This window comes from Talaromyces stipitatus, genomic scaffold (genome assembly GCF_000003125.1).
Source record: "Talaromyces stipitatus ATCC 10500 scf_1105507295515 genomic scaffold, whole genome shotgun sequence".
Taxonomy (NCBI): Eukaryota; Fungi; Ascomycota; class Eurotiomycetes; order Eurotiales; family Trichocomaceae; genus Talaromyces; species Talaromyces stipitatus.
In genome coordinates this window covers 1,762,694-1,789,566 of record NW_002990118.1, presented here as the reverse complement: position 1 = coordinate 1,789,566, position 26,873 = coordinate 1,762,694, and the positions used below count along the sequence as shown (strand labels likewise).

The 26,873-nt window shown below is 47.3% G+C and overlaps 11 protein-coding genes across 11 annotated transcripts, besides 2 other annotated features; 6 read left to right on the top strand and 5 right to left on the bottom strand.

The window, feature by feature from the left end:
• Positions 1 to 33: 33 nt before the first annotated feature.
• Positions 34 to 1,205, bottom strand: TSTA_046970 (uncharacterized protein). Its single transcript, XM_002485153.1, has 4 exons — positions 643 to 1,205; positions 526 to 578; positions 422 to 472; positions 34 to 360 (listed from the first exon to the last, which is right to left on the bottom strand). The coding sequence occupies exons 1-4, from the start codon at positions 1,174 to 1,176 to the stop codon at positions 105 to 107; spliced, it is 894 nt and encodes a 297-aa protein (XP_002485198.1). The 5' UTR covers positions 1,177 to 1,205; the 3' UTR covers positions 34 to 104.
• A 254-nt stretch (positions 1,206 to 1,459) lies between these two features.
• On the top strand, positions 1,460 to 3,258 carry TSTA_046960 (uncharacterized protein). The gene is made up of 2 exons (XM_002485152.1): positions 1,460 to 1,613; positions 1,670 to 3,258. Exons 1-2 carry the CDS (start codon positions 1,586 to 1,588, stop codon positions 3,121 to 3,123), a joined length of 1,482 nt encoding a protein of 493 aa, XP_002485197.1. The 5' UTR covers positions 1,460 to 1,585; the 3' UTR covers positions 3,124 to 3,258.
• A 248-nt stretch (positions 3,259 to 3,506) lies between these two features.
• Positions 3,507 to 4,376, bottom strand: TSTA_046950 (ankyrin repeat-containing protein, putative; the record flags this gene model as incomplete). The annotated part of the gene is made up of 2 exons (XM_002485151.1): positions 3,507 to 4,189; positions 4,223 to 4,376. The coding sequence occupies 2 exons, from the start codon at positions 4,374 to 4,376 to the stop codon at positions 3,507 to 3,509; spliced, it is 837 nt and encodes a 278-aa protein (XP_002485196.1).
• Positions 4,377 to 4,905: 529 nt separating this feature from the next.
• Positions 4,906 to 5,568, bottom strand: TSTA_046940 (uncharacterized protein; the record flags this gene model as incomplete). The annotated part of the gene is made up of 2 exons (XM_002485150.1): positions 4,906 to 5,213; positions 5,352 to 5,568. The coding sequence occupies 2 exons, from the start codon at positions 5,566 to 5,568 to the stop codon at positions 4,906 to 4,908; spliced, it is 525 nt and encodes a 174-aa protein (XP_002485195.1).
• Positions 5,569 to 6,664: 1,096 nt separating this feature from the next.
• Positions 6,665 to 12,434, bottom strand: TSTA_046930 (clathrin heavy chain; the record flags this gene model as incomplete). The annotated part of the gene is made up of 6 exons (XM_002485149.1): positions 6,665 to 7,370; positions 7,430 to 11,653; positions 11,711 to 12,082; positions 12,145 to 12,171; positions 12,304 to 12,324; positions 12,396 to 12,434. 6 exons carry the CDS (start codon positions 12,432 to 12,434, stop codon positions 7,023 to 7,025), a joined length of 5,031 nt encoding a protein of 1,676 aa, XP_002485194.1. The 3' UTR covers positions 6,665 to 7,022.
• A 3,493-nt stretch (positions 12,435 to 15,927) lies between these two features.
• On the top strand, positions 15,928 to 19,723 carry TSTA_046920 (pyruvate carboxylase, putative; the record flags this gene model as incomplete). Its single annotated transcript, XM_002485148.1, has 3 exons — positions 15,928 to 17,930; positions 17,996 to 19,463; positions 19,517 to 19,723. The coding sequence occupies 3 exons, from the start codon at positions 15,928 to 15,930 to the stop codon at positions 19,619 to 19,621; spliced, it is 3,576 nt and encodes a 1,191-aa protein (XP_002485193.1). The 3' UTR covers positions 19,622 to 19,723.
• Positions 17,951 to 17,974: a sequence feature (AT_rich).
• A 531-nt stretch (positions 19,724 to 20,254) lies between the features above and the next one.
• Positions 20,255 to 22,034, top strand: TSTA_046910 (carboxylesterase, putative; the record flags this gene model as incomplete). Its single annotated transcript, XM_002485147.1, has 4 exons — positions 20,255 to 20,588; positions 20,640 to 20,663; positions 20,718 to 20,996; positions 21,052 to 22,034. Exons 1-4 carry the CDS (start codon positions 20,276 to 20,278, stop codon positions 22,032 to 22,034), a joined length of 1,599 nt encoding a protein of 532 aa, XP_002485192.1. The 5' UTR covers positions 20,255 to 20,275.
• Positions 22,035 to 22,466: 432 nt separating this feature from the next.
• Positions 22,467 to 22,490: a sequence feature (AT_rich).
• A 39-nt stretch (positions 22,491 to 22,529) lies between these two features.
• On the top strand, positions 22,530 to 23,581 carry TSTA_046900 (uncharacterized protein). Its single transcript, XM_002485146.1, has 2 exons — positions 22,530 to 22,744; positions 22,797 to 23,581. The coding sequence occupies exons 1-2, from the start codon at positions 22,592 to 22,594 to the stop codon at positions 23,004 to 23,006; spliced, it is 363 nt and encodes a 120-aa protein (XP_002485191.1). The 5' UTR covers positions 22,530 to 22,591; the 3' UTR covers positions 23,007 to 23,581.
• Positions 22,530 to 24,277, bottom strand: TSTA_046890 (60S ribosomal protein L11). The gene is made up of 4 exons (XM_002485145.1): positions 24,188 to 24,277; positions 23,979 to 24,126; positions 23,639 to 23,888; positions 22,530 to 23,586 (listed from the first exon to the last, which is right to left on the bottom strand). The coding sequence occupies exons 1-4, from the start codon at positions 24,188 to 24,190 to the stop codon at positions 23,460 to 23,462; spliced, it is 528 nt and encodes a 175-aa protein (XP_002485190.1). The 5' UTR covers positions 24,191 to 24,277; the 3' UTR covers positions 22,530 to 23,459.
• Positions 24,278 to 24,505: 228 nt separating this feature from the next.
• Positions 24,506 to 25,496, top strand: TSTA_046880 (small nuclear ribonucleoprotein SmB, putative; the record flags this gene model as incomplete). The annotated part of the gene is made up of 6 exons (XM_002485144.1): positions 24,506 to 24,599; positions 24,653 to 24,661; positions 24,716 to 24,787; positions 24,839 to 25,259; positions 25,312 to 25,359; positions 25,417 to 25,496. The coding sequence occupies exons 1-6, from the start codon at positions 24,573 to 24,575 to the stop codon at positions 25,494 to 25,496; spliced, it is 657 nt and encodes a 218-aa protein (XP_002485189.1). The 5' UTR covers positions 24,506 to 24,572.
• Positions 25,497 to 26,017: 521 nt separating this feature from the next.
• On the top strand, positions 26,018 to 26,854 carry TSTA_046870 (UPF0041 domain protein). Its single transcript, XM_002485143.1, has 4 exons — positions 26,018 to 26,154; positions 26,278 to 26,350; positions 26,457 to 26,615; positions 26,691 to 26,854. Exons 1-4 carry the CDS (start codon positions 26,082 to 26,084, stop codon positions 26,758 to 26,760), a joined length of 375 nt encoding a protein of 124 aa, XP_002485188.1. The 5' UTR covers positions 26,018 to 26,081; the 3' UTR covers positions 26,761 to 26,854.
• The last annotated feature ends 19 nt before the right edge of the window (positions 26,855 to 26,873 follow it).

The following is a 26,873-nucleotide window of genomic DNA, read 5'->3' as shown; positions in this document are numbered from 1 at the left end:
TATGTAAGCGACTAGGTCATATCAAAACTGTACATTCACCCAATAACTTCTCAGCTAATCATCAAAAGGCTAATCTAATATACAAGAAATCAAATACTATAATATCATAACCCATAAACATCCCCAAAACACTCCGGATACGCCTCAAAGAACTCATTCCCCATCGTATACCTCTGAATCTCATCAGTAGCATCCCTAAACGTCATGGTTAATCGATACTTCCCAGTGTCGGGCTCTATATCTATCGTATCTGCAGGAGAAAGATTCCATTCGAATTGTACGTTCCGGGTGAAGTAGAGCCAGAATCGGTTTGTGAGGGATGGGTTGTTGGATGTTATTAGTCGTTCGCGGAAACGGGGCCTGTATGTATGATTAGATGGGGGTGGGTTGGGTGTTCCATTATGGAATGAGGAGGATGTACCAGGCAAAGTAGTCGTTAACTACGTTTTCGGAACTTGGAGAATCGAATTTGCTGTGGTATACCTATTAGAAGCATGAATTGTCGAAAGATATGGGAGAGGATACCTTGGTCTAAACCAGGATGGAAGAGGAGGTGGTCTATCACAGAGCCTCCGTCCCTGCTGCAGTTAATACTACCTAAATAGTAGACAGCATACAAGACAACTTGGATAATATACATACCAAAAGCATCGAATTCAACCCACGCAATAGTGCCAATCTAGTAGGAACCGCAGCATGCATCATAAGAAGCGCATCAAGACGCCTCAAAATACTCCATATGGGACAAATAAGACTCTCTCGCTGCAGGACATGCCATCCCAAGATAACCCCACGAATCACAGCATCCTGATTGAATTGATCATTTGTGCAGACCTGACGAGGGTTGATGTGATATATACTACCAAGTATATCATTTAAAAGATCTCGAAGACTGGTCCCTTCGTTTCCCGTGGCACTTATGCAATCGTTGAATGTATACTCCACCCCAGCAGCAGGATTAGATAAGAATGTTAGACATCGTTGCTCAATCTGGAATAGACGCGTTTCCATGGACTTTAATGTGGTTTTTAGATTCTTGCGTCGTCTGGATTGAGAGGCTCGGTTCATTTGACGTTTGCGCTCTCTTTGGGCTCGGCTGAGGACTCGGCCGGTGGACCATGGTTTTATGGGGTGGGTGAACTCGGACTGGTCCTCTGCACTGCTGGATGGTGGCATTGTGACATGGTCTTCTGCTATGTATGTGTATTGGGCTTGATAGAGGATGTTGCAGGCCTACATCGAACCGTTCGAGACTTTGAGACGGGGTTATGCCTTTTTGGGAAGTGGATACTTCCTCTATTTTGCGCTAGCTTAGAAGTGATATAGCTTATATTTTCTAGGCCAATCGGAGCCGTTTTAGTCGCACAACGTGGAGTAGTCTTTAGAGTCAAATTTGACCAATCGGAGGAGCCATAATCGCACCTTAGCCCTAAGGCTCCCGAGTCATCGCTCACTGTCTGACAGCGCGCTTCCTTTATGAACTGTTGTATATAGAGCCAATCTGTCCTCTAGATATATATTGAGTGTCGGTTAGCTATTTTGAAACGCTCAAGACACTCGAAACTCAAGACTGCCATAGGCAGCCATGTCTACCACAAAGCTACGGCTAGCCAGTAAGTATCTTCTGCATCCCTTATCAACTAGAGAGCTTCCAACTAACTTATATCAGGCAAAGTCGAAAAACGCTTCGTTGTCCGTCATGCACTGGACTGGTACCGAGCCTTAATAATAACAGGCTTATATACCGTGAACCAGAACAATGCTTTCGACACTCGTAACATTACATCTTATATACCTGCTCTAAAAGCATGCATAGAGGCCCACCCATTCCTCAGCGCGACTATACAGGAACTGCAGACAGAAAATCCTGTTTTTACTCGACCAGCTACACTGGATCTTCGAAATCATATTCAGACTATCGATACGGAATCAAGTCGGTATAAATCTGTGGATGATGAACTTGAGTTATTGAGAAAAGTTACTCTGGAAACACATGATAGGCCATGGGAAAATGCAGAGACCATTCCACCTTGGAAAATTGTGGTGTTACCGCTACCTGATCGAGCGGACAGCACACAGAAACGAGTATATATCATTTTCGCGTACTCACATGCCCATGGTGATGGGAAATCTGGACTGGCGTTTCACAGATCGTTTCTTCAGGGACTCCGGCGTCAGACTTCAGATCACAATGAGAGCCGAGGATTTATCTATAAACCTCCTTCCTCACCACTGCCATTACCACTAGAAGAAGTCTGCAATCTAAAGATATCATGGTCCTTTCTGCTCTCTCCCCTTCTCGCACAATATTTACCACATTTTGTATGTCGTTTACTACGACTACATGCTGGTGGAACTCAACTATCAACAGACCAAGTATACACAGGCGACATCATACGCTACGACCGCGAAAATTTCCACACCACTTCTCAAATCCTGGTCGTGAAAGCAGATGTACTCGCAGATGTATTAAAAGTCTGCAGATCACATGGCTCAAAGCTAACCGGCCTACTCAATCAACTAATCGTTCATGCGTTGAGTGAAAACCTCGCTCCCGGAACTGCGAATGAGTTTATTTGCCAGTTTGCGCTTGATCTTCGGTCACTGATACCCGCATACTCTGACGGTATGACGATGGGGAACTACGTCTCTGGCGCGTACGAGACGTCACCCGCGTCAACGAATCCAGAATACGACGACGCATTCTGGGGCGCCGTGCGGAAGACGACAGGACTACTAGCAGCAGCAGCAAACACGCTCGATGACCAACCCATTGGACTACTGAAATATCTTGGTAATTTCCGGTCATGGTTCCTCGGTCATCTAGGAAAGAAACGTGACGGGTCCTTTGAAATCAGTAACATTGGCGTCTTTGATCCTTCGCTGCCTAACGGATCTACTTCATCGCAAGGGTGGAGTATTGAGAGAATGGTATTTTCTCAACCTGCGAATGTTACTGCTTCGCCTTTGAATTTTCAAGTCGTTACGATGAAGGGGTCGGATATGGTTATTACGTTAAATTGGCAGGTTGGTGCTCTGGGGGTGGTGGATGAGGACGCTTTTGCTAAGGCAGTTTTGAGGCATATCAATAATGGGTTCGGTAAGGTTGCCTTGGGATCATAAAATTTCATTGGCCCTGTTGGAAAGAAGTATAATATGAAATTCAGGGGTCCAGCATGAGTATCCTACCTTAGGGTTCGCAACGCATCAGAAAACTTGATTCAATTTTCAATACATAGTCTTCAATGAATAGTGCATCGAAAACAAATCAATTCATCTGTAGTCTGACGCTGATTTACTCCATGAGCGTATCATATCTTGTATCGCACTCCATTTCTTTTCAAACCTTGTATTTCTATGTTGATATCCGTCAATGTCATGATAGGTTCTCCTTGGAAGATCGCCCTTTTGCATCAACAACTTTATATTCACCTTGTATACAGTTAAGTCAAGAGCTATTTTCCGATCTTTGGTTTCTGCCTCAATAATAGCACCTTTTTCCAAAATCAATTGCACAAGTTCTGGCCTTTCCATCGCTGCAAGATGTAGAGGTCTTTCTCCTTTAGCATCCTCTGCCTCGATATTGGCATTTCGACATCTGCACCTTTTTCCAGAAGTAGGGCCACAACCTCCTCGTTGCCTTTGGAGACAGCCAAATGTAGCAGAGGCCCATAGACAACTCCCCAGATTGATGAGTCTGTAACACTCCAGAGATCATTCTCATCATCGCCTAACAACATCCTTGCTAGCAGTTGATCATCTAGCTCAATGGCTCGGGCAATCCTTGCCACTTTCAACCACGGTTTATACTCCTCACTGCTGTTCTGTCTATCCCCTAGTATACGCACTATTTCATCATGTCCACGAACCGCAGCGAGAACAATGGCTGTTTCCCCACGAATGTTCTTTGATTCCATGCATGCCCCATACTCCATAAGCAAGCGCACTTGTTCAATATGACCATGTCGAGCAGCCATGTGTAGTGCTGTGTCTCCTTTTTCAATTTTCGCATCGATTTCTATCTCGTATTGAAGTATTAAACCGGTTGTTTCTTTATCCCCATAGTTGACGACAAGGTGTAACGCGTTGGATCCCGCAAAAGCGTGATCATAGAATCCAGAAATATCAGTTTCTCGCATCCTCTCTATCGTCTTTATGCAACTTGCATCATTGTCCAGCAAAAGCCGCACTATATCAGTTTGGTGGTACTGTATTGATATACGTAACGCCGTACAGCAATCCGTGCTAGTCGCATCGACATTCGCACCATTTTCAATAAGGAACTTGGCAATATCTAGATGACCGTATCTGCTTGCAAGCATATACCTGTATATCCATGAGCATTTCGTTGCTCTATGTTCAATGTAGTTTTCCATGACGCTCTTAAGACCTCAGGGAAGCCCCATATACTCGCAAGACCCTGGTGTACTTGAGTGATATCATTATGCAGCACATATGCCAAACAAATTCTCGCAGCTTGCGCATGCGCTTCAGAATCGGAGTAATCTTGCCGACTTGTGAGATACTCTCGCACCGAAAGATGAGCAAATTGAATGGCACCTGCAGTACCCGTAACAAGAAAGTTGTTACATATTAGCAGGAGATACGCCTTGTCGACTTCGGTATCAAGGATTATGTCTGTCTATAGAGACAGCCTCAACAAGTTCGGCTATGGTCAACGGCCTTTGAGAGCACATAGCCCAATTCAATGCCATGGGTGCATATATTCGGTCTTGCGGATGTTGAGCATTCATTTCGTATATTTCGTCATACGTCGGCATTCATCTGACTAGAGAAGAAGAACTTGATACCTGATTTGGCAGAAATAGAAATGTCGTTCAAACTGGACAGAAGCTCCAGTGGATCTGAGTACTCATCTAACGCGTCAATTATGATTGTAGTGCTTTAACGAGTTGACACGAGCTTTGTGGGCAGCGAGACGCAAGCTGTGACTGGAAGTCTGCTTTCTTCGCATTCATGAGATAGCTGGCTTTCGTCATATATATCCTTGACAGGCTTTGATATTGATTGATTGTCTGCCGACCAAGCTAGTTGTCGCACCAAGCTTCGCAAAATCGTCTTCGGGTCGCTCCCATGCACTTCCCCTTGCTTTTTAGTGCAGTAAAAGTATGCTATTTGCTCTTTATCGGCGTCGATAGACTGTTTATACTTCAGACTGTGTTCAATCACGAGAACGCCTTTGCGAGAAATGCCTATGGTCAGAACGATCTCAACTTGAGACAAGTGGGAGGTGTACTTTACTTACACGAAAGGACTTTTGCCTGGGCCAACTTCATGCATATAGACAGCACTTAGTAATGCATAAATTGCTATTATGAGTCTCTACTTACCAGGACCACAAAGCCACAATGTTGCCGTGTCTTTATTTTCGTGTGCAGACCAGCTTTCAAATTCCGGATCATGAAACAGCCATTGGCCAGCGTTCGCATATTTCCTTTCCAGCTTGCCATCCTCCAACAATCTTATATGCTCCTGGCGGGGAACAACGGTGGATATCCAGTTGAGAATGTCTAGATTGAATGTGCGCAAATATCGTCCGTAAGGCATAATCCTCTCCGCTCAGCAATTTGTTGATTGGAGGTCTTTATTACCTTTCAGCTCGTTCAGGTTGGTTAGCCTCCGATGGTGCTCGTGTAATTCATTCGTCTGGCGAGTAATTGCGTCCATTCGAGTATTCAGTTGACCAAACATTTCTTGAATGCCTCGGTGAACTAGGTATTCTTTCTGGGCTTAATATATAGCCCTTCGATCTCTGTATACCGAGCTATCACCGGAGAAATCTGAGCGAACCCTTCAAGGGCAGCTGTATTCTGCTCGGCTCCATTCAGCACTACCTAGTCGTCAAAATCATTCGTGAGTGAATCTTTCTATTTCGTCTAGTCTTCACTTGCTCTCAAAATTATACCAACGCCAATCCAAGCTACGCCTACATGTAGAGGGTCGATGTTAGCTGCCAGATTACCCACGGACTTTCTGGTCTGTACAGCTTTTTAGATAATGTCCAATGCCGCAGCCCTTTGAATCCTAGCTTTGGTGTCGTCATTGCGAACGCTCGACGGCAGTGGTAATTCGGGATTCTTGATTGCGCTTATCTTAGCATCAATAACTGCAAGCAACTCGTCCGCTAGGCCATCATGGCTCGCGGGTTGGTGAGATTGCTTTGAGCGGATTTGCTCGAGGCGTTTGTATAACTTTGGGTGCTCAGACTTGAATTTAACGAGGGCCTCCGCCCAACATGACATATCAGCTGGGATGTCAGCAGACATTGTTGCTCTTGTATCGATGATAGAGACGGGCTTCCTGGATGCTGCGAGGATTAAGCGGAGATACATATAAATGTTCTGGTGGGAAAGAGGACAGAAAGTTCGTGAAAGTGCTATCTGACAGTCAGGTAAATGCCGTCGACAGACCAGATGAAGCAACAACGACAGATAAGAGAGAAAGGGCCACGATCGCATCAATTGATGCGAGTATGCCTGGTATTAGAGCGTACCAGAAGACTCGATGCGGAATTCGTTTCAAGCTAGATTTCCAAGTTAGTAGTTATATTCCAAAAGCGCATCTCACCTTCATATCACAATGATTGCCAGAACTGGAATATTGTTAGGGTTCGAGGAAGCCCTCGGTTGGTAATAAGTATGTCCTACTGAATATCGAAAAGCCTCACATTATGTATCTCAAAATACACCGCAGAAAGAGAAAGAGAAATAGAAAAATAGAATTGATCAAACATGAGAAAGAAAAAGACAGGACCCAACCCCCGACCTCCTGCGACACAAGGCTTTTCCCTTTTTAAGAACAGTCATGTGACACAACATCCCTAAAACCATTTTTGAATATTGTTTTCACTCATGAAGAAAAGGAAAGAAAAAAGAAACCTGAGCGGCATTATTCCATAGCTAGCTAGATTACAATGTCATTGAATGTCTGATTGATTACACATGAAGAATTAGGGAGAAAAATGCTCAACAATTGCCAGTTTCCGGTTGGCCACCACTTCCTTAGAATGCGCGATATCCTGTGACTTGAGGTGTAATACCGTTGGCCTGGAAAGGAACAGGTCCAGGTCCGGAGGCGGGACCCTGGGTGAGCATCAGGCGGGATCCAAGGATTGGGCCTGTATCTTCGTCCTTCTGGTGGGTGGTTTCCTTGGCTTTGCGTTCCTCGTTATCCTTCTTTAGTTGCTCGATGGTAATCGTTTGCTGAGCCATCATGTTGATGAGGTATGGCATCGTGAAGTCGTTCAAGCCGTGGCGCCACGAGATCTCCAAGATGACATCTGGGCGAATAATATCGTAACATGCGTACAGCATGCCGACGTAGCATTCACGGCTACCGATATCAACAAACTGTATGAAGTATTAGTAAATGTGATCACATGTAAAGTAGTAGCAATATCAAAACTTACATAGCGAAGTAATTCCTCAACAACATCTGGTTTTCCTGACATTGCCGCAGTCTCAATAGCATCCTTGAAGAGCTTATCTTGCTTCGACAGAGCAATCGATTTCTCCCAACGCTTGTTCTTGCGGTAGATGCTGGAGGCAATTTGGCGGAAGAAGACCAGGTCATGCTTCTCCAAACGCTGAGCCAACTCTACAGGATCGTAGTTGTCGTAGTTTTCTACTGAATCGCGCAGGGTCTTGTAATCCTCTTCCTCAATGAGCAAGTCATTGATAGCATCGTTAACAGCACGCTTGTTCTGGCCCTGGACACTGAGCAAGAACGGCTTGATGAGGGGAATGTTGTCTGATGACTGGAAAATGCGGACAACACGGCTGACGTCAATACGTGGAGTCAAAACTTGTAGGAGATCAGTGAGCAACAAAGGCTGTTCCTGAAGATAGAAGTTGAGGGAGCGGTAGTAGATCTCAAGATTGGCAACCTTGACAATAATATCCTTGAAAGAGTGGTGCTCCCAGGCTTCCGCAGCGCGTTCCATCATGGCAAGTGCAGCGTTATCCCATTCATCGTAGTGGCAGTAAAGGAACACGAGTTCAGGCCACAAGTTGGCCTCCTCAGTAGCACGGATCATCTTAGGGATGTTGATACGAGACCAGAACAGCTTGAGATGCTCCATGACCCGGTCGGGGTGGTACTTGGAGAGAGCAATACCCAACTCGGTGAACATGCCCATGTGAGCACGCTCCAATCCCAAGCCGGCTTCAAGGAGGGAAATGAGCTCGTCGAAATATCCGTGGCGCTCGTATTGTTTGACGAGGTCACTGAGCTCTTCAGCGTGGACGATAAGGTTCAAACCGCAAATTTGAGCGAGACGAAATTCCTTCTTGTTGACACATGCTTCATTGACTTGCTTCCAGACCTTAACACTGTTGGCCTTGCGAGCACATTCAACTGCAGCCTGGTAGTCTTCAAGATGCACAAGAGTAGTTGCCAGCTTAGCCCAGTTAGAGATGCTTGTGTAGAAGATCTTAGCAGCTTCATGGAAGCCTTCCTCATATGCTTTGTCACCAGATGCCTCAATATCAGCAACGTTGGAAGCACGCAAGAAATCTTCAAGCTCGGACAGCTGGTCCAGACGAGCAAAACAAAATGCGAGAGCGGTATCAATAGCAGGCTCGCGCAGTGTCTTGCGGGCCATTCTAAGATATTTGACAAGGTCTTCGTCCTTTCCGGCATGAGTGGCGGTCTCAATAACTTCGTTGTAGTTTGAAGGGTCATTGGCTCGGATGTATGACTCGATAGAATCGGTAACTCGCAAACCATCCAATTGTGCCTTTGCAACCTTGCTCCAAACTTCAGGAAGCTCGACACGTTCGGCATACTCCTGGGCACGGTCAATGCTGACAATATTCTCAACCAAGACATCGGTGGCGGCAGTGTGATTGTTAACTTTCTTGTAGATCTCGAAAGCTTCCTCGTATAGACCGACAGAAATACACATTTGAGCAATCTCATCAGCATTGAACTCATTGAGCTTGTGAATGTAGTCAATCAAGCGGCCCTTATCGGCCTTGGCGGCAGTAAGCATAAGCAAGTTCTGCAGACTGCTGTTGTCACTGAAAGGTGAGGGCTCCAAAATGATCTTTTCAAGCAACTCAATAAGTTCAGCAGGCATATCAGCGTCAAGGAACGACTTGACTGCAACAGACACTTTGTCAGGTTCTGTAGATTCAGGCACAGCTGTAGCTGTAACCTGGTCAACGACAGAACGGCGATGAATGTTGTTCTCATTGAGAACGAAAGACCAGATCTCGGGATCTGCGCGGTCCAAGAGGTAGCGAGCCTGAGCACGGTACATTGCGTTCTCGTTCGTGATGTTGATAAGCTCCAAGTCATTTTGTCCTTTACTGTATGCGATATATGCCAGATTGGGATCGCGCTTCTCGCAGTATTTACCGACAATCAAGGTGTCATACATATCGTTCTCCTTCAGGAACTTCTCGGGGTTGTTGTTGCTATCAATGTAGATCTTGGCAAGCGCATTGTACACTGCCTGCTGCTGGTTTCCAGTTGCCAGAGTGCTCTCCAAGAATGGTAGCAAGAGCTTGAGACGGTTTCGGGACTCCACTTCTTGAACAAGCTCATCGATTGGGATCTGAGAAGGATCAACTGTAGCAAGCAAGTTCTTGATAATAGCTTCATCACAGTCGACATCCAAAAGACCTCCAATCACAGCAGGAGAACGTGAAGGATTCACCCGTTGGACATAAACTTCAATCGACTTGTACTGCTGGTTGCGGTAGAGATACAAGACCAGGTCATGAATGAAATTGAATCGATCGCAGACAATGATCAATGGGAGCTGCTCCGTAAGGTTTGCCTCCTTTAAGAAGTTCTTCACTTTCTCGGGGTTGTAGTAGTTGCTCTCACGGCAAATGCGCTCGACTTCGGTCAGTTGACCCATTGCAGTTGCTGCTTCAATGTACTTGAAGTGCACTTCCGGGTCTTCACTGAGGTTGACAATGCTTCCCAAGTAATAGTAAAGACCTTCGGCTGTACGGTACTTTTCGAAGAGGTCAATGAGACGGTTGTTGCCCAAAAGATCGGAGAACTTAGTTGCAATCTGGACAACAGCCTGCAAGTTTTGACGAATGTTTGAATGAAGCATTTCATCTAGACCCTCAAGAGCCTGCTCTTGGGAGAGACGGCCAAAGTACTTGATCAGCCACTCAGGGTTCAACTTGTCAGTTCGGACCAAGTTGCGCTTAATAGCGACTGGATCATCTGTGTTCTCGAGTGCTCGCTGAATGAGACCCGCGTTCTCGCATAGTTGCGCAATTCTAGCCTTGTCATAATGGGTAAACATTTCATTTCCAAGAATCGCATCTGCGACCTGAGGAGCATTTATGAGGTTCATCTCAAGCAAGCGAGTCTGAAGATGTCCCTGCTCAGGCTTGTTGTCTTTCAATGCATCCAACAAGAATGATGTTGCCTGCTGAATCATGTTCTGAGAAAGAAAAACATCTACAACACGATCAAGGTCAACGAGAGCACCAGTCTCCTCATTGGCGAGTTGTGCCGCAAATTCGGCTCCCTTCTCAGGGTTCAAACGCACAATATGTTGGAGCAATTGGGTGAAGTCAGGCTGATAGCCAGATTGCTTTGCGTATGGCAGGATCTTATCAAACTGGCCTGTTTCAGCGAATCCGGCCACGACCTTGGGGGGAACATTTGCTTGCAAGTAGATTTGCAGAGCCAAGCCCATGTCATGTGGTCGGACAAGGTCACCGAGCTCCTCTGAAGCCTCTAGCTTATTCTCACGCATCCACTTCTCCAACAAGTGTTTCCGGTTCTGCTGGAGAACAGGTCGCACGAGCTCCAAACTTTCGTAACGGTTGAGACTGCCCTTGTCGAGGAGCATACCGAAATACTGCAGAATAACGGACATTTGTTGGCCACCTTGGGGAGCATTCTTGAAGCGGTTGATTGTTTCCGGGGTACGCAGGAAGCCACGTGGTGAGTTGGCTGCAATCTTGGCTGCTTCGGAATAGTTGCCTTGAGCCAGTAAATTGTCGAACTGCTGCTGGTAAAGGTGGTCGGCACCGGGTAAGCCGGCCTTAGAAGCCAGCTTAACAGCAAGGCCAGACATGGCCGGGTTCTCCATCAAATATGGGATGACTGTGCTCTCATCCAGGCTCACGGATAATACCTGACCCTTGCGGTTAACACCAACAAGGCCCGTCGAATCGGAGTCGGGAGCTGTTGTGAAGATCGTCTCGCTGGAGATTCGGTTCATGAAAATGCAAGTGCCGGTCTCCAGATCGTACAAGTGAATGAAACCGTACTTAGTGACAAGGTAGACAATGTCGTACTTCTTGGAGACTTGCATGGCAACCGGGAAATCGTTCGTGGCTTCGGGAGGGAAGAACACTTCTACTGCCTTCTTCTGGAAGCGCGGGTTTGGTTCCTGGTGGTCAATCTCCGCAATTTGCAGCTTGGCGCCCGTTTGTGTGCGAACAGCGAAGGTGAAGAGCTTATGTTCTAAAGGAGAACCCTCAACTCTTATCGAGGCGAAAGCTGCGGCATGACCCTCAATGGACTGGGAGATACCCCGTTCGCGGGAGTATAGTTGCATTGATCCAACAACGCGTCCTTGTTGCTGGCTAATGCCAACCACTACACTCCACTTCTCCTCATCGTTCACTCGGTAGTTGATAATTTGACATCCCTATTACAAGCGCGTTAGAAGAACCACGAAAGGAACAAGACGTAGATAGCGACTTACGCTGAGATTGGGAAGTCGGTCAAACTGCTTCACTGGATTGGGCTGGTTAGGGTCGAAGACGTCCCAATGCCAGACAGAGGTGTCCGTGACTAAACCCAAGCTGGTCTCGCTGAACCATTTCCAGTATACGACATCCTCGTTCATCAAAGCGGATTTGAGCTTCTGCTTTGCCGACAGGTCGAAGATCTGAATTGTTCTCGACTGTGCCTTCAACGCAATAACATTTCGAGACCAGTGCATGATGGCACTGTCTGCATTAATCGGACGCTTGATAATCTCATTGTTGTTTTTGAGGTTGATGATGATAACCTGAGGTTTGTCGGTCTCGCTGACCTTCTGTCGCACGCAAATGTAGTGGTCGGACTCTAAGGTCTAAATAGGCGGACGAATATCAGTGCATGTCATTTTCAACCTCAAATGCGATTGGTACTTACACATGAGTTGAAACCGATTGACGATGGCTGTATGAGCGGAAGCAAGTTAGTATCAAGTTATAGATCGATGATAATAGGATGAAGATGTTTTTGCGACAAGGCGACTATTACTCGCACAGTAACACGGAAAGGACGGAAGTTGGCAGAGCGCCTCCATACCTCAATCTCTGCGTTCGTCAACTAGTCAAAGTGAAGCCAAGGTCAGTTTCATCTATAGTCACCATAAGATTCGCATCGTGGAAGGCAAGTACCTGTAGCAGCTCCGTAAACTTGATGGGGAGAGGAGCCATGTTTATGTTATTAGGCCGCAGTACGACCACATCCAAACGCCGAAAGATCAATCAAGGAGCGAATCTGAAATACAAGAAAAACAGAATCAGGAATCAAATTGGCCTCCTGTGGGAGAATTGTAAGGAAGAAATAAGGGGAATAAATGAGAGGATCGAAGGGGAGGTGAGGAGGATTTGTTGTTGCGGAAGGAGCTTCAGGGGACCTGCCAGTTGCTTAGGTGGTCGCTTACTCAAAGTCACGTGCTGTCCGCCCAGCTGGGGAGACAATGAGGGCTGGAACACGTGTGGGTAAATATAGCATCAATTTCTATGTCGTCATTGTTTGGCAGAACATGGAAACATTTGTAACAAAATAAATACCAAACAAATAAAGGCGTCACATTATAATAGTCTGAACTGATAATAGATGAACTAAAACTACCAAGCCTATTTACACCCAATGATTCACACTGACTTGGTTTAGTTGGCTATACTTTTATAGTCTGAACCTACCTTTGTGCATGGCCTAGTAGATACCCATAGTAACAAACCTTTATAAGATAATATCTCATGCATATAGAGACCATCCCAATCTTGACAACCTGAGTAGTGGTCCCTTATAAGGTCTCAACGATGGAAGTAGTGAGCAGGGTTACGGCAGGTCATGTCGAAGTCGTTCATATCTAATCATCGATATCGATTGTCGAACAACTGGCAGGTATTGCTTGAGCTCTCGCAGGCCGTGTACCCATAGATGCTAAGCAAGTCCCTTGCGTATGTGACAGCATCTGTCTTTCGTTGTGCGGCTCATCGATCGGCGTGGAATCGGGCTGGTGGCTTTCGTGACCAAGGGAGTCCTCTAGTCTCCCAGTTCATCTTCAAGGGAAGAGTCGCGAACTCATACATGCGTCTTGCTGGGGCGGTAGCTGACCTATCGTCATTCCGACCTTGTGCATGAGTCAATGACGCGGACGCAACTGCCATATATAGTCTCTTGTATAAAGATGTAAGTCAACTTTTGCGCTGTTGTTAGTGTGTAACTGCGTGAGTCACTAATGGCCTGGTCAGCAGCCTTCATGGTCATGCAGGTTATGGTTGCGTGATTTGCAGGGAAGCCGGTTAAGGGACTAATTCCGTATAGCACATGTATTTTGAGCGGCCCTCCTTGTCGGCAAGACTGAGGCATTGTTGCAGCCGTCCATTTCTTGCTCCCTGGCCCTTTCAGCTCTCGTGCTAATATGCCAGTCGAACACGGCAGAGAGTCAACTAATGTACTGATAAGCCTCGGCCATACATGGTCTTAAGCCGGAAGACATCGGGATGGCATGTACAGATTCAGGGATTCTCGAGACATGCTAGGGTCGACAGAGTCGGTCAGATGTGTTTCACGCGGAAAAGTATAGAGTAATGATATTTGTAAAGCGAGCTTGCAGCGAAGTCGACCGGAAACCCGAGGTTAAGGTGTGAGGTTGATCGCGTTGTTGATGGATGTTTAGGAGTGTCGTGACGGAGTAATGGAAAGCGGCTCGGATATTTGTGGAGCCAGGGAGGCAGTGGATGCCTCGGGCAACAAACCGCTGTGTTAGCAATTCGATTACCCAAGGGCTATCTGGATGCTCCGCTATCTTTTTATCAACCCTAACTCTATGACACCATGCTCAGCAACTACGGCTATGCGGATTCTGGACCGTCTCGGTGGTTGATCTCCATCCCAGAGGATACATGTGATTGGACATCTTGATGCTTCCTATCAGGTCGCTTCCAGACTTCTAGTCAGTCCGCGGGCTATCAGAACGCCAATGGGACAGTCCCCATCTCGCCAAACCGTACGTAGGTGGAAGATCTACTACCTACATCATCACTCGTGTCCCGCCTACCCACATACCCACTGGATATGTTACGTATTGGCATTATTGGTGCAGCTGGTCAGCATCGTCAGGATCGAGGAGATTTGATCACGTTCTCCGGAGTCTGTACTACTACTCCATACTCTCAGTCACTAGGAAATCTTAAAATAATTGGCTAGACATATCCCTCTGCCGAAATTCGCGCCTACGTTGTCCGCTGGTCGGAGCACGAGAATACATAGGCTCTCTGATTCCAAGCTCGGAGTTGATTGAGCATATAAGGAGACGACCAAGCCGTGCTTGGCCTGCCGAGCATCTTCAAGGGTCAATTGATTTTCCTGGGCATTTCCCCGTCTTCTCCAAAGGGAATTCTGCAGTTGTGGCAGTGAGCTCTTCTGTCCTCTACCACACCAAGCTCCCTTGATACGACGACATAAAATTCGCTATCTCGGGCAGTTCTTTCCTCGAGCGCACTGCTATCTTCTGTAAGTAAGTATCTCTGTACTACTGCACTTCGTAGTCGTACTACGCAGTGGTAGTATTTGGATGAAAGCCTTTTTGCTTTGGCTGTCTGTTATTTTTTTTTTTTGGTTTATGTTAAAAACACCATTACACCATCGCGTACCCATATTTATCCGCAGCGACCCACGAATCGAGTCACCGGCTCACCGTGATACATGGCCCCAAACTTCCAGTCATGCGGCATGGCAGAAAAATCAAAAAATTGCAAAAGATGATCATCTTCATGGTTGCAGGATGCATCTTTACTGAATTAACCGTGCGGTGAGCTTGGGGAGTCTCGGCGGGTGGTGGCTATTGGCAAAGCTATTTGATAAGATCGGTTGATTATCGATAAAGCCTCCTTTTCCAAGCTTCGCGATTGGCTTTTAGGGGCCGATACGGTGTATTGCATAATACAATTACACGGGAAAATTACAGCGAGCAGCACCTTCCCTGTCTGCCTGCACTCCTTCCCCCTCCCCCGCATGAATAGCTTCCTTCTGTCCTTGACTGAGACTCATCAATAAATCTTAAAGCGCAAACTTCCCAAGCAGTTCTTTTCTTCAACATCCTCCCTCTTCACTCTTTCACACACTCCTGTTCTGTCTGCATCCTCTCCGAACGCTCAATTGATTCAATTGATTCAATTGATAGTCTTACCAGCGGTACTGTCTCCGCCCCGCTGTCGTGCCCTCCGAGATCTCCGCCGTCATCTATCTCCCTGTGCAACCCGCCGCGCCCATTTTGTTTATTTGACATTTCTTATTTGCAAAAGAAACCTATACGAGACTAACGATCGACTACTCACAGACCCTTCTACATATAGTCCACACGCTACGATTCCCAAGTTCCTTAAATCGGGGACCTCGGTTCTGTCTCCGGTCACGGCGTCCGCCCCGCTGAAGCACCTTGGTTGAGTCAACCCAGCCAGAGTCAGAATCGCCAAGATTCTCGACTAACCTCACATCCATCCCCAGCCATTACCAAACTTCTTTTAAAAAATCCTGGACAGACCCTTTTTTTTTCCCTCCCTTTCCTGCTTTCTTCCTCTTCAAGTCCTTTAAGTCTTCTGCACTCCGCAATTCCCGTTAGGAAGGGGTTCATCTAGTTAAACCCTTCCGGCTCGTGTTCTTGTGAACAGAGCACAGCTACCTTCACATTTCGTCATGGCGAGCGATACCAAATACCTCCGTGAGGAGGCTATTGATGACTCGGACGTCGTCGATGATAACCCTCACGCCGATTCCGTCCATCACCGTCTACGGGCCAATTCTACCATCATGCACTTTGACAAGATCTTGGTGGCTAACCGAGGCGAAATCCCTATTCGTATTTTCCGTACCGCACACGAACTTTCTCTCCAGACTGTCGCTGTCTACTCGTGGGAGGACCGTCTGTCAATGCACCGTCAGAAGGCTGACGAGGCCTACATCATCGGTAAGCGAGGTCAGTACACCCCCGTGGGTGCCTACCTAGCTGGCGACGAGATTATCAAGATTGCTCTTGAGCACGGTGTTCAGTTGATCCACCCTGGTTACGGTTTCCTGTCCGAGAACGCCGAGTTCGCGCGCAATGTTGAGAAAGCTGGTCTCGTCTTCGTTGGGCCTACCCCCGATACCATTGATGCTCTCGGTGACAAGGTCTCTGCTCGTAAACTTGCCGTCAAGTGCAACGTTCCCGTTGTCCCCGGTACCGAAGGCCCCGTCGAGAAGTTCGAAGATGCCAAAGCCTTTACTGATCAATACGGCTTCCCCATCATTATTAAGGCTGCCTTTGGAGGCGGTGGTCGTGGTATGCGTGTCGTTCGTGAGCAGGAATCACTGAAGGATGCATTTGAACGTGCCACGTCCGAGGCCCGCTCTGCCTTCGGTAACGGTACCGTCTTCATTGAGCGTTTCCTCGACAAGCCTAAGCATATTGAAGTGCAGTTGCTTGGAGACAACCTAGGAAACGTCGTTCACTTGTATGAGCGTGACTGCTCTGTTCAACGTCGTCACCAAAAGGTCGTCGAGTTGGCACCTGCCAAAGATTTGCCTGTTGATGTGCGCGATAAGATTCTCAGTGATGCTGTCAAGCTCGCCCAGTCTGTGAACTATCGCAATGCCGGCACAGCTGAGTTCTTGGTTGACCAACAGAACCGTTACTACTTCATTGAAATCAACCCTCGTATCCAAGTCGAACACACCATCACAGAGGAAATTACCGGTATCGATATCGTCGCTGCTCAAATCCAGATTGCCGCCGGCGCCACACTTGAACAGCTTGGTCTGACTCAGGACCGCATTTCTCCTCGCGGGTTCGCCATTCAATGCCGTATCACCACTGAAGACCCCGCCAAGGGTTTCTCTCCCGACACGGGCAAGATCGAGGTTTACCGGTCGGCCGGTGGTAATGGTGTCCGTCTTGACGGCGGTAACGGTTTCGCTGGAGCCCTTATCACACCCCACTATGACTCCATGTTGGTCAAGTGTACTTGCTTGGGATCGACTTATGAGATTGCTCGTCGTAAGATGATTCGAGCTCTCATTGAGTTCCGTATTCGCGGTGTCAAGACCAACATTCCTTTCTTGACCTCGCTTCTTTCCCACCCTACCTTTATCGATGGCAATTGCTGGACAACGTTCATCGATGATACCCCTGAACTTTTCTCTCTTATTGGTGGACAGAACCGTGCCCAGAAGTTGTTGGCATACCTCGGTGATGTTGCTGTTAACGGAAGCAGCATCAAGGGACAGATTGGCGAGCCCAAGCTCAAGGGCGACATCATTAAGCCGGTCTTGCTTGACGAAGCCGGCAAGCCTCTTGATATTTCCAAGCCCGCCAGTCAGGGGTGGAAGCAGATCTTGGATTCACAGGGTCCAGAGGCTTTTGCCAAGGCTATCCGCGCCAACCAGGGCTGTCTCATTATGGACACTACTTGGCGAGATGCTCACCAGTCATTGCTTGCCACTCGAGTGCGTACTATTGATTTCTTGAACATTGCTCGCGAGACCAGCTACGCCCTCAGTAATGCCTATAGTTTGGAGTGCTGGGGTGGCGCAACTTTCGACGTCGCCATGCGCTTCCTTTACGAAGACCCCTGGGACCGTCTGCGCAAATTGCGCAAGGCTGTTCCTAACATTCCTTTCCAGATGCTCTTGCGTGGCGCCAACGGTGTCGCCTATTCTTCGTAAGTGAACACGTCCTCTGTATTTTTTATTTTTATTTTTTTTACCAGCATCTAACCATTGATAGCCTCCCTGATAATGCCATCTATCACTTCTGTAAACAGGCCAAGAGGAACGGTGTCGACATTTTCCGTGTCTTTGATGCTCTGAATGACATTGACCAACTCGAGGTTGGCATCAAGGCCGTCCAGGCTGCTGGTGGTGTTGTTGAGGCCACTGTCTGTTACTCTGGAGATATGCTCAACCCCCACAAGAAATACAACCTCGAGTACTACCTTAGCTTGGTCGACAAGATTGTGGCTTTGGGAACTCATGTCTTGGGTATCAAGGATATGGCCGGTGTTCTCAAGCCTCAGGCTGCTACCCTTCTCATTGGTTCCATCCGCAAGAAATACCCCGATCTTCCCATCCATGTCCACACCCACGACTCTGCAGGAACTGGTGTCGCATCTATGGTTGCCTGCGCCCAGGCTGGTGCTGACGCCGTTGACGCAGCTACTGACAGCATGTCTGGCATGACTTCTCAGCCCAGCATTGGTGCTCTTTTGGCCTCGTTGGAAGGAACTGAATGGGACCCTAAGCTCAACATCCGCCATGTCCGCGCACTCGATGGATACTGGCAACAGTTGCGTCTTCTTTACTCTCCTTTCGAGGCCGGTTTGACTGGTCCCGATCCAGAGGTCTATGAGCACGAAATCCCTGGTGGTCAGCTCACCAACCTTCTCTTCCAGGCCACCCAGCTGGGTCTCGGAACACAATGGGCAGAAACCAAGAAGGCCTACGAGGCCGCCAATGACCTTCTTGGAGACATTGTCAAGGTCACTCCTACCTCCAAGGTTGTCGGTGACTTGGCTCAATTCATGGTGTCTAATAAGCTTTCTGCCCAGGACGTCATTGACCGGGCTGATCAGCTCGACTTCCCTGGATCCGTCTTGGAATTCCTTGAGGGTCTTATGGGTCAACCTTATGGTGGATTCCCTGAGCCTTTGCGTTCGAAGGCTTTGCGCAACCGCCGCAAGCTTGACAAGCGTCCTGGTCTGTACCTTGAGCCTCTTGATCTTGCTAAGATCAAGAACGAAATCAAGGAGAAGTTCGGTACTGCCACTGAAACCGACGTTGCCAGTTACGCCATGTATCCTAAGGTTTTCGAGGACTACCGCAAGTTTGTTTCCAAGTATGGGGACTTGTCTGTCCTTCCCACACGATACTTCCTTGCCCGCCCTGAAATCGGTGAAGAGTTCCACGTTGAGCTTGAGCAGGGTAAGGTGCTCATCTTGAAGCTGCTCGCCATCGGTCCTCTGTCCGAGCAGAAGGGTCAGCGCGAGGTCTTTTATGAGATGAACGGTGAAGTCCGTCAAGTCACAGTCGACGACAACAAGGCGGCCGTTGACAACACGGCGCGTGTCAAGGCCGATCCTCTCGACAGCAGCCAAGTCGGAGCTCCCATGAGCGGTGTCGTTGTCGAAGTCCGTGTTCACGAAGGTTCTGAAGTCAAGAAGGGTGATCCAATTGCTGTTCTTAGCGCCATGAAAATGGTAAGTCTCTTTTCCTAGACCCAAATGCCACAGCAGATACTAACAAGTCGCAGGAAATGGTTATCTCCGCCCCTCACCATGGAAAGGTCTCAGGCCTTGCAGTCAAGGAGGGCGATTCTGTTGATGGTCAGGATCTTGTGTGCAAGATTGCCAAGTAATGATTGAGCGGATATTGTGTTTATTAAGTTTCCTCTGTTCATGATGACTTATAGTACCTTGTAAAGGTTCCCTAAATCACGGTGATGAGTAATGGTTAGAAATGATATTTTTATTTATTCCAGCTATTCATAGTGGTTGATTAATCTATTTAGTAATCTATGTAATCTAATTTTGAGTAAGACATTTGAAAAATGTTTTATTTAAGACAGAAGTCGGTAAGTTACATTGAAGTTATTTTGTGCCTTATGCCTGATATGTAAGGCATAACATAAAATTGTGGAACTCATAACTTCCAACCAATCATCTTCCGCCAAACTTGTCATCAATTTGAAGACTTGCATCAGATCCATTAGATCAATCTAATGTGAAGCAGGACATATAACGATATAAAAACCTTCTGAAGGGACGTGTCAGTCGCGATGCCTAAACTAACAACTGTATCATAACCTTGACTTATCCGCGCCGGTATTAAGAGAGACATGGAAGACTCCCGCTGTCTGAAGTATTGGTTGTTACTATTTGCAGTTTCTGTACAAATCTTTGGCATCGTTTCGATCCTGCTTGTTTGGAATATAAACAGACAGAAGAAGAGAAGAACCAGTCCGGCGTGGACGACAGATGAGAAACCCTCATTCCGAGAAGCAGCGGACGCAATGAGCCAAGAAGCAAACGAGGCAATCCTGCTCAATCTAGGAGAGCACGGGTACATTCAAGGCAGGACAATCGGCGACGACGATGTTGTCTTAGTGCATTATTTCGGCGGCGTTCGCTATGCGTTTCCGCCGTCAAAGCGATGGGGAATGGCAGAGAGATTACCGATTGATTATTCGTATGGTAGTAAGACCAACCCTGGGATGTGTGACGGAAGAGCGGTGCATTGTCCGCAGCCGTTTATGGGGGACCAGGGGAGCGAGGATTGTTTTGAGTGTAATGTTTGGATGCCTGTGGGAGAGAGGCCGGACGGAGGTACGTTTTCATTAACGATCGGATTGGGAATGTATACTGATAGAGGTGCAGGATGGCCGGTTATATTCTACATTCGTAAGTATTCCTACACCTGATCGATTCTTGCTTGCTCCTAACAGTAATGATCAGACGGCGGATTCCTACAGACAGGTAGCCCCAACGACATAAACCCATCCCGTCTCATAGGCGAAACAGACCTAAAATGCGTCATTATCGCTCCAGTCTACCGTCTAGCCGTCCTCGGGTTCCTGAGCTCTAACGAACTTGCGCAGGAAGCTGCCTTACGGCACGAACCATCCGGTAACCAGGGATTCTGGGATCAACGGATAGCGCTTGAATGGGCTTATGAGTATGCTCGTTATTTCGGTGGAAATGGAGGAAATATTACTGTAGCTGGGTATTCTGCTGGTTTGTTACTCTTATATTCGTCTAGGAAAAGGGAGCTGTAGTTGACAGTTGACAGGATCATACTCGGTTTTTCACCAACTCGCGCACGATCTATACCTCCCGCAAGAAAAGAGTCTTATCCGACGAGTCATCATGCTCTCCAATGGACCGGGAGTACAACCAAAACCAGCACCAGAAGTCCAGAAACAATTCAATCACCTCCTCATCGCACTAAACATACCGCTAACCCTCTCATCAGCCAAAAAACTTGCGCGATTACGCAACGTGCCAACAACACAACTCATCACTACAAGCATCAAGACACAATACCACCAATATAGACCATGGCATGACGGCAAGTTTGTGCCTAGCTCATTGTTTCCGGATATTGATAATGGAGAGTTTGCGCGGAGGATGGTTGAGCGGAATATTCGGTTGATGAATGGGGAATGTCGTGATGAGCATTTCCTGTACGGGACGTGGTATACGCCTAACAATTCACTCGGATCGTTACGACGACGGCTGGAAGCTGATTATCCATCAGCCGTTTGTGACGCGTTAACTAATCTCTACTATCCCGACAGCAACCTACCTCCCGGGGTCGAGAATTGGCAAGATGCCTTTGGCAGAATATACGCCGATGTACAAGTGCACATGCTCGAACGCGGCTTCATGAACGCACTCGCCCAAACCGGTGCAGCGCATCTTCTCTATCGATATCGAATCGAGTATCGCGCGAAATGCGTCACGCTTCCACCTGAGTGGGGGGTCACGCATTCGAGTGATATGGCGATGTGGTTCTGGGGCAACGGGGCAAGATTGGAGATGGATGAGGAGAGGGTTGTGGGTGAAGCGTTGATTGAGCCGTTGGTTGAGTTTGTGAATGGGAGGGAAGTTGAGGGGTGGGTTGACGATGGGCCATCAAGAGTGCAGAGGGTGAGGAGGTTAAGGGCGGATGGGGGAGTGGATGTTTGGGTTGATGAGGGCGAGATGTGGAGGAAGGGATTGAGGATTTGGGGTGCGTTGGCACCGGCGAGGAGAGATGTTGCGAAGTTGTAGATTATTAATAGTTTACTATTGTATAGAGAGGAATGTCAATCGATCCTCAACAGAGTGATGGCGTATGTCTATTCGATGAGTTGAACATATATAGAGAATATTCTGTTCAATATATCTCCCCTCTCGGTCCGTGAGAAACTAACGTCCCCGCATGTCAGCTTCCAAGCACCCCGCAAACCTGATACTTAACAGCCATCAAGTATTGGATAACCCTTTGCTACAAAACCCCAATCAGAAACTCATCCCATCCACCCTGCTACCTCATCCAGTCTAGCTCATAGGATCTATGACCACATTGACCAGCAATGATGATGTTGAGACTCAATATCATAGGTAGACCAGATCCGTAACCCAATGGGAAGCCCTAGATGAACAGTTTGATCCATGGAGAAGTATATCCCGTCGTGTGTCGTATGACAATTAGTGGTACAGATTAATAATTAAATATTAATAATTCAGTGTCTGATTGATTTACTCCTCTCGAAGACTTATATCGAGGCACCCATTACACATAATCTGAATAGCCATCAACCACAAAATCCATAATAAAACATAACATGTCGGACAATACCAGCACATCCCCCCGTCGTCACTGGAACGGTCAACCCGGTGCCCGCCACGAACATCAAAACGTCTGGCTGAACGGCGGTATCCGATCAACCGCTCCCTCAGCACCATGGGCTGGCTGGGATGCTCACAAGAAGCGTCGTGTACGCCCCCTTCTTCCTGTCTCTTCATCTTTATGCTAACTTTGAGGGGGAGGAATCCGAATCATCGTCATCCACAAAATCAACTGAGAGTAGACGCTCCAGCGGCACGGGAAAATCACTGTTTGATACTCTGCACACACAGAAGAGAGGAAGTTACTCCGATCCGAGTCATGAGCAGAGGAGGAAGAGTTATGCAGAGATGATGCCTGAGAAGGGATTTTTTGGGAAGTTGTGGCATGGGTATACGTCTGGGTCGAAGTGATTTGTATTGCAAATCTGCTTGTGCAATGTTTGAATTCAGTTTTGCTTTCTCACCAATGTCTCTGTTGAACGAGTATCGAAATCTAAGTCGAGGTTATGAATTGAGTGAATCGTCCTTCATTGATCATAGACTGACATGGCTATGCTAAAGGTTCCATTTCCATAATGGACTGTGTGATATCGCCCCCTAGACTCTAGTGCAGCCCTCATCGGTAAGCCCGGCAAAGTGTCTACTCATCTATCGATGAACAGACTGCCTTGTATTTGTTAGAGCACATGGTTTTAAAAAAAAAAAGAAAAGATGTTATTTCTCTTTTCTTCCTTCCTTGAGGATAAAAAAAAAACAGCGCCAATTATATCACCATTTTTTGAAACCATTTCGAATAAACACAAGACACATGAACATAAAAAGTACCCCCCGCACCGAGAATTTCTTCAAGTTTTTGCTATGCATTTATCGGACAATTCCCTCGAAGCGGTTCTTGAACCACTTGATGGTCTCGGCTTGGGTGATACGGTGGCTGGAACCGATATGAGCTTTGGCGCGTCTACGCTTGGCGATACGCTCTCCAGGACGGGTCCTATTCTCGTCAGCTGGAAAATTCATTTACAGTTGCATATGGTGTCACTCACATGCAGCAGTAAAAGTCCATTCCGTAGATACCAATACCAGGGTCGTACTTGATACCCAAGTCAATGTGTTCGCTGATACCGAAGCCAAAGTTGCCAGTCTCGGAGAAGTTGCGCTTCCTCAACTCGTATTCCTTGACCTTGAGACCGCGCTCGAGAATCTCCTCAGCCTTGGGGCCGCGGACGGTAACGTGGACGGCAATCTTTTCGTTACGACGGATACCAAAGGTACGGACGGTGTAGCGAGCCTTGCCTATACGAATATCAGCATCTACCTATTCCCTTGTGTGCGTGGTGTTGTCTCGTTGTATCGTCTTCTTCCGATCGAAATCAGGGCCCTTACTGTAAACAGGAGTTTGACCGCTCAACTGCTCAAGCACCTTAGCAGCACGGGTGAGTCTGTCACCAGATTCGCCGACCGAAATGTTGAGCACGAGCTTTTGGATGCGCAGCTCGCGCATGGGGTTGGCGCTCTTGTCCTTTCCTTCCGACTGTAATTGTTAGATCTCATCTCGTATCGTATATATGTTAATGCTTCAATGGAAAACATACCATGGCGACGGTGTTGTACTGGTCGACTGGTTGGATGGAAGAAATCAATCAATCTTTAAAATCAAGACTCCAACTTTCTTCCCGTTGTGCAAAAGATCGTTGTGGGCGAGGAGGAAGCGAGAAGCCCTAGCGTCTTGGCAGCGGTCGGCTACTATAAGCGCCAGCCGCCATAACGCTATACTACATATGGATAGATTAGCCGCCGACCCAAGCTCTTTGACTTTCAACTTTGCGGTCGAGCTTGACAATTCGTCCATAACGTCAGATTCTGACGGCGTCCTGGTTCTGATTTCTTTCTACGTCGAGACGCAGAGTACGACCAAAGGGACAAGTGACCATTTTTTGAGAGATAACTCAAGTCGCATTCGTGCGCATATATTTCCCAATGGCGGCGAACAAGCAGGGTAAAATGGTAAGTCGGGAGAGAGACTGACTATGTGAGGAGTATGGCTGACCATTTATTAGCAAAATCTGGTATGTCTAGGGCATATTTTTGATGTTCTCATCGTCGTTCTAATACCACGTTAGATCAACTATCGCATGCGCGTTACGTTAAATGATGGCCGACAAATGACAGGCCAGATGCTGGCATTCGACAAGGTATATACCCTCGTATCACTGTTACAGAGGTTCTATGTTAACTGTTACCAGCATATGAACCTGGTCCTCGCCGATACAGAAGAATTCCGTCGCGTCAAACGGAAAGCCACCAAACAAGCCCCCGGCGCTGCACCCGCGCCTCTCGTCGAAGCAGAGGAAAAGCGAACCCTCGGTCTCACAATCGTTCGAGGCACAAATGTTGTCTCGTGCTCGGTAGATGGTCCTCCTCCTGCAGATCCCTCAGCTCGTCTGGGTACCAGTGTACCGAACGTTCCTTCAGGAGCTGCTACACTCTCAGCTGGTCCTGGTATTAGTAGACCTGCTGGACGAGGTCTCCCTGTTGGACTTGGAGGTCCGGCTGCTGGTGTTGGTGGTCCTGCTCCTGCTGGATTTGGGGGTTTTCCTCCTGCGCCGGGATTTCCTGGTGCTCCCCCACCAGGATTTGGTGGACGTGGTGGTCCTGGAGGTCCTCGTATGTATTCCTTTTCGAGTGCTATAAGTTTATTCTAATTGGATTTTCACAGCTGGCTTTGCTTCTCCTGGATTCCCTCAAGGCGCTCCTGGTGGTCCTCGTAAGTCTTTTCTTTCATGTTGTGTCTGAAACTATACTAAAATATTGGCTACCACAGCTGGCTTCCAACCACCTCCCGGTTTCCAACCCCCCGGTCAAGGTCGCGGTTACCCACCTCCAGGATTCGGTGGCCGATGAGTTTAGATATATCCCAATTGCAACAAAATACTTTACTCGCAATAGCTATGAGTGTTTCGTTGATATTCAACAACGGTTTTCACGATCACGGTCGATTTCGAATCCCTTTTCATACCCACCGAAGACAACCTATCGAACCAAATCTCGACAAGACATGCTCTCAACTTATAAAGGAGCTATTCTATCTATCTATCAAACAAAATCACTGGCAAGGCGTTGTGGCGTATGTGGATGTAGGTTGGCGGTATCAACAGTCCAGCGATGAAGAACAGAGGTACCAAGACTAGTTCATCACATAAAAGAATATACAAAATACCAAACAAATAATACCACCGACTTCTTTTTCCATAACTACACTCAACTCCTCAACTACGTCCGTAGTTAAGAATTAATATCAGTAATCATCCACGTGACCTACTCTATATCGGGAGAACCATCGGAGGTTACGGCGGTCGCAGCCGACCCCGGTGAAGCCCCCGGAATCTTGAACTACCTCGCGTAGCTCAACGTTTCTCCCTTTCATACACTCCACGAAATCAAAAGAGATATAGAGATAGAGGCGTCTTCTGAGAAATAGAAGTCACCATGGCAGCTGCTATCAAAGCTATCAATGCGAAGATTCGCTCTAACAAGGTGTTGGATTACTTCTTCTCTACACGTATGTATCAGCTTTCTTCTAGCTATCTCGATGAGATTATTTGCGTTCGTGGATTGGATGTTTATCCGATATCATATCGCATGTAGTAATGGAGAAGTCACTGACTGATTCACTTCTATACAGATTTCTGGGGCCCAGCTTCGAATTTCGGTATCCCCATCGCCGCTGTAATGGACATTCAGAAAGATCCTGAAATGTGAGCTCCATGCCCTCTATCACTATCCGCCCTCGTCGAGATATCTAAAAATACACAGCCGACAACAAGCATCCAAAGCCCAGCGCTGATTGATACGTGTGTATAGTATATCCGGACCCATGACAGCCTCCCTAGTCGTCTACTCTGCAACATTCATGCGCTACTCCCTCGCCGTCACGCCCAAGAATTACCTCCTTTTCGCCTGTCATGCGATCAATTTCACCTCTCAGAGTATACAGGGATATAGGTATTTGAATTATTGGAAGTACGTCTCCCAACCAAAATCATCATAGTCATCTCTTTCTGGTAGAAGGGAAAGTGCTAATTATTTGTTGAATAGCTGGGGAGGTCGTGAGAAAGCACTTGCTGAAAAAGGTGTATCAGAAGGGGCGGTTGCTAATGCTCAATAAATAATATAATTTCTTTTTTTTTCGTTTTCGTTTTCGGGTAATTGAGGTTTTGAGGTTTTGATATATACCTAATATTAGACATTCATTCTTAGACAGCCATCTAGGGATAGCAT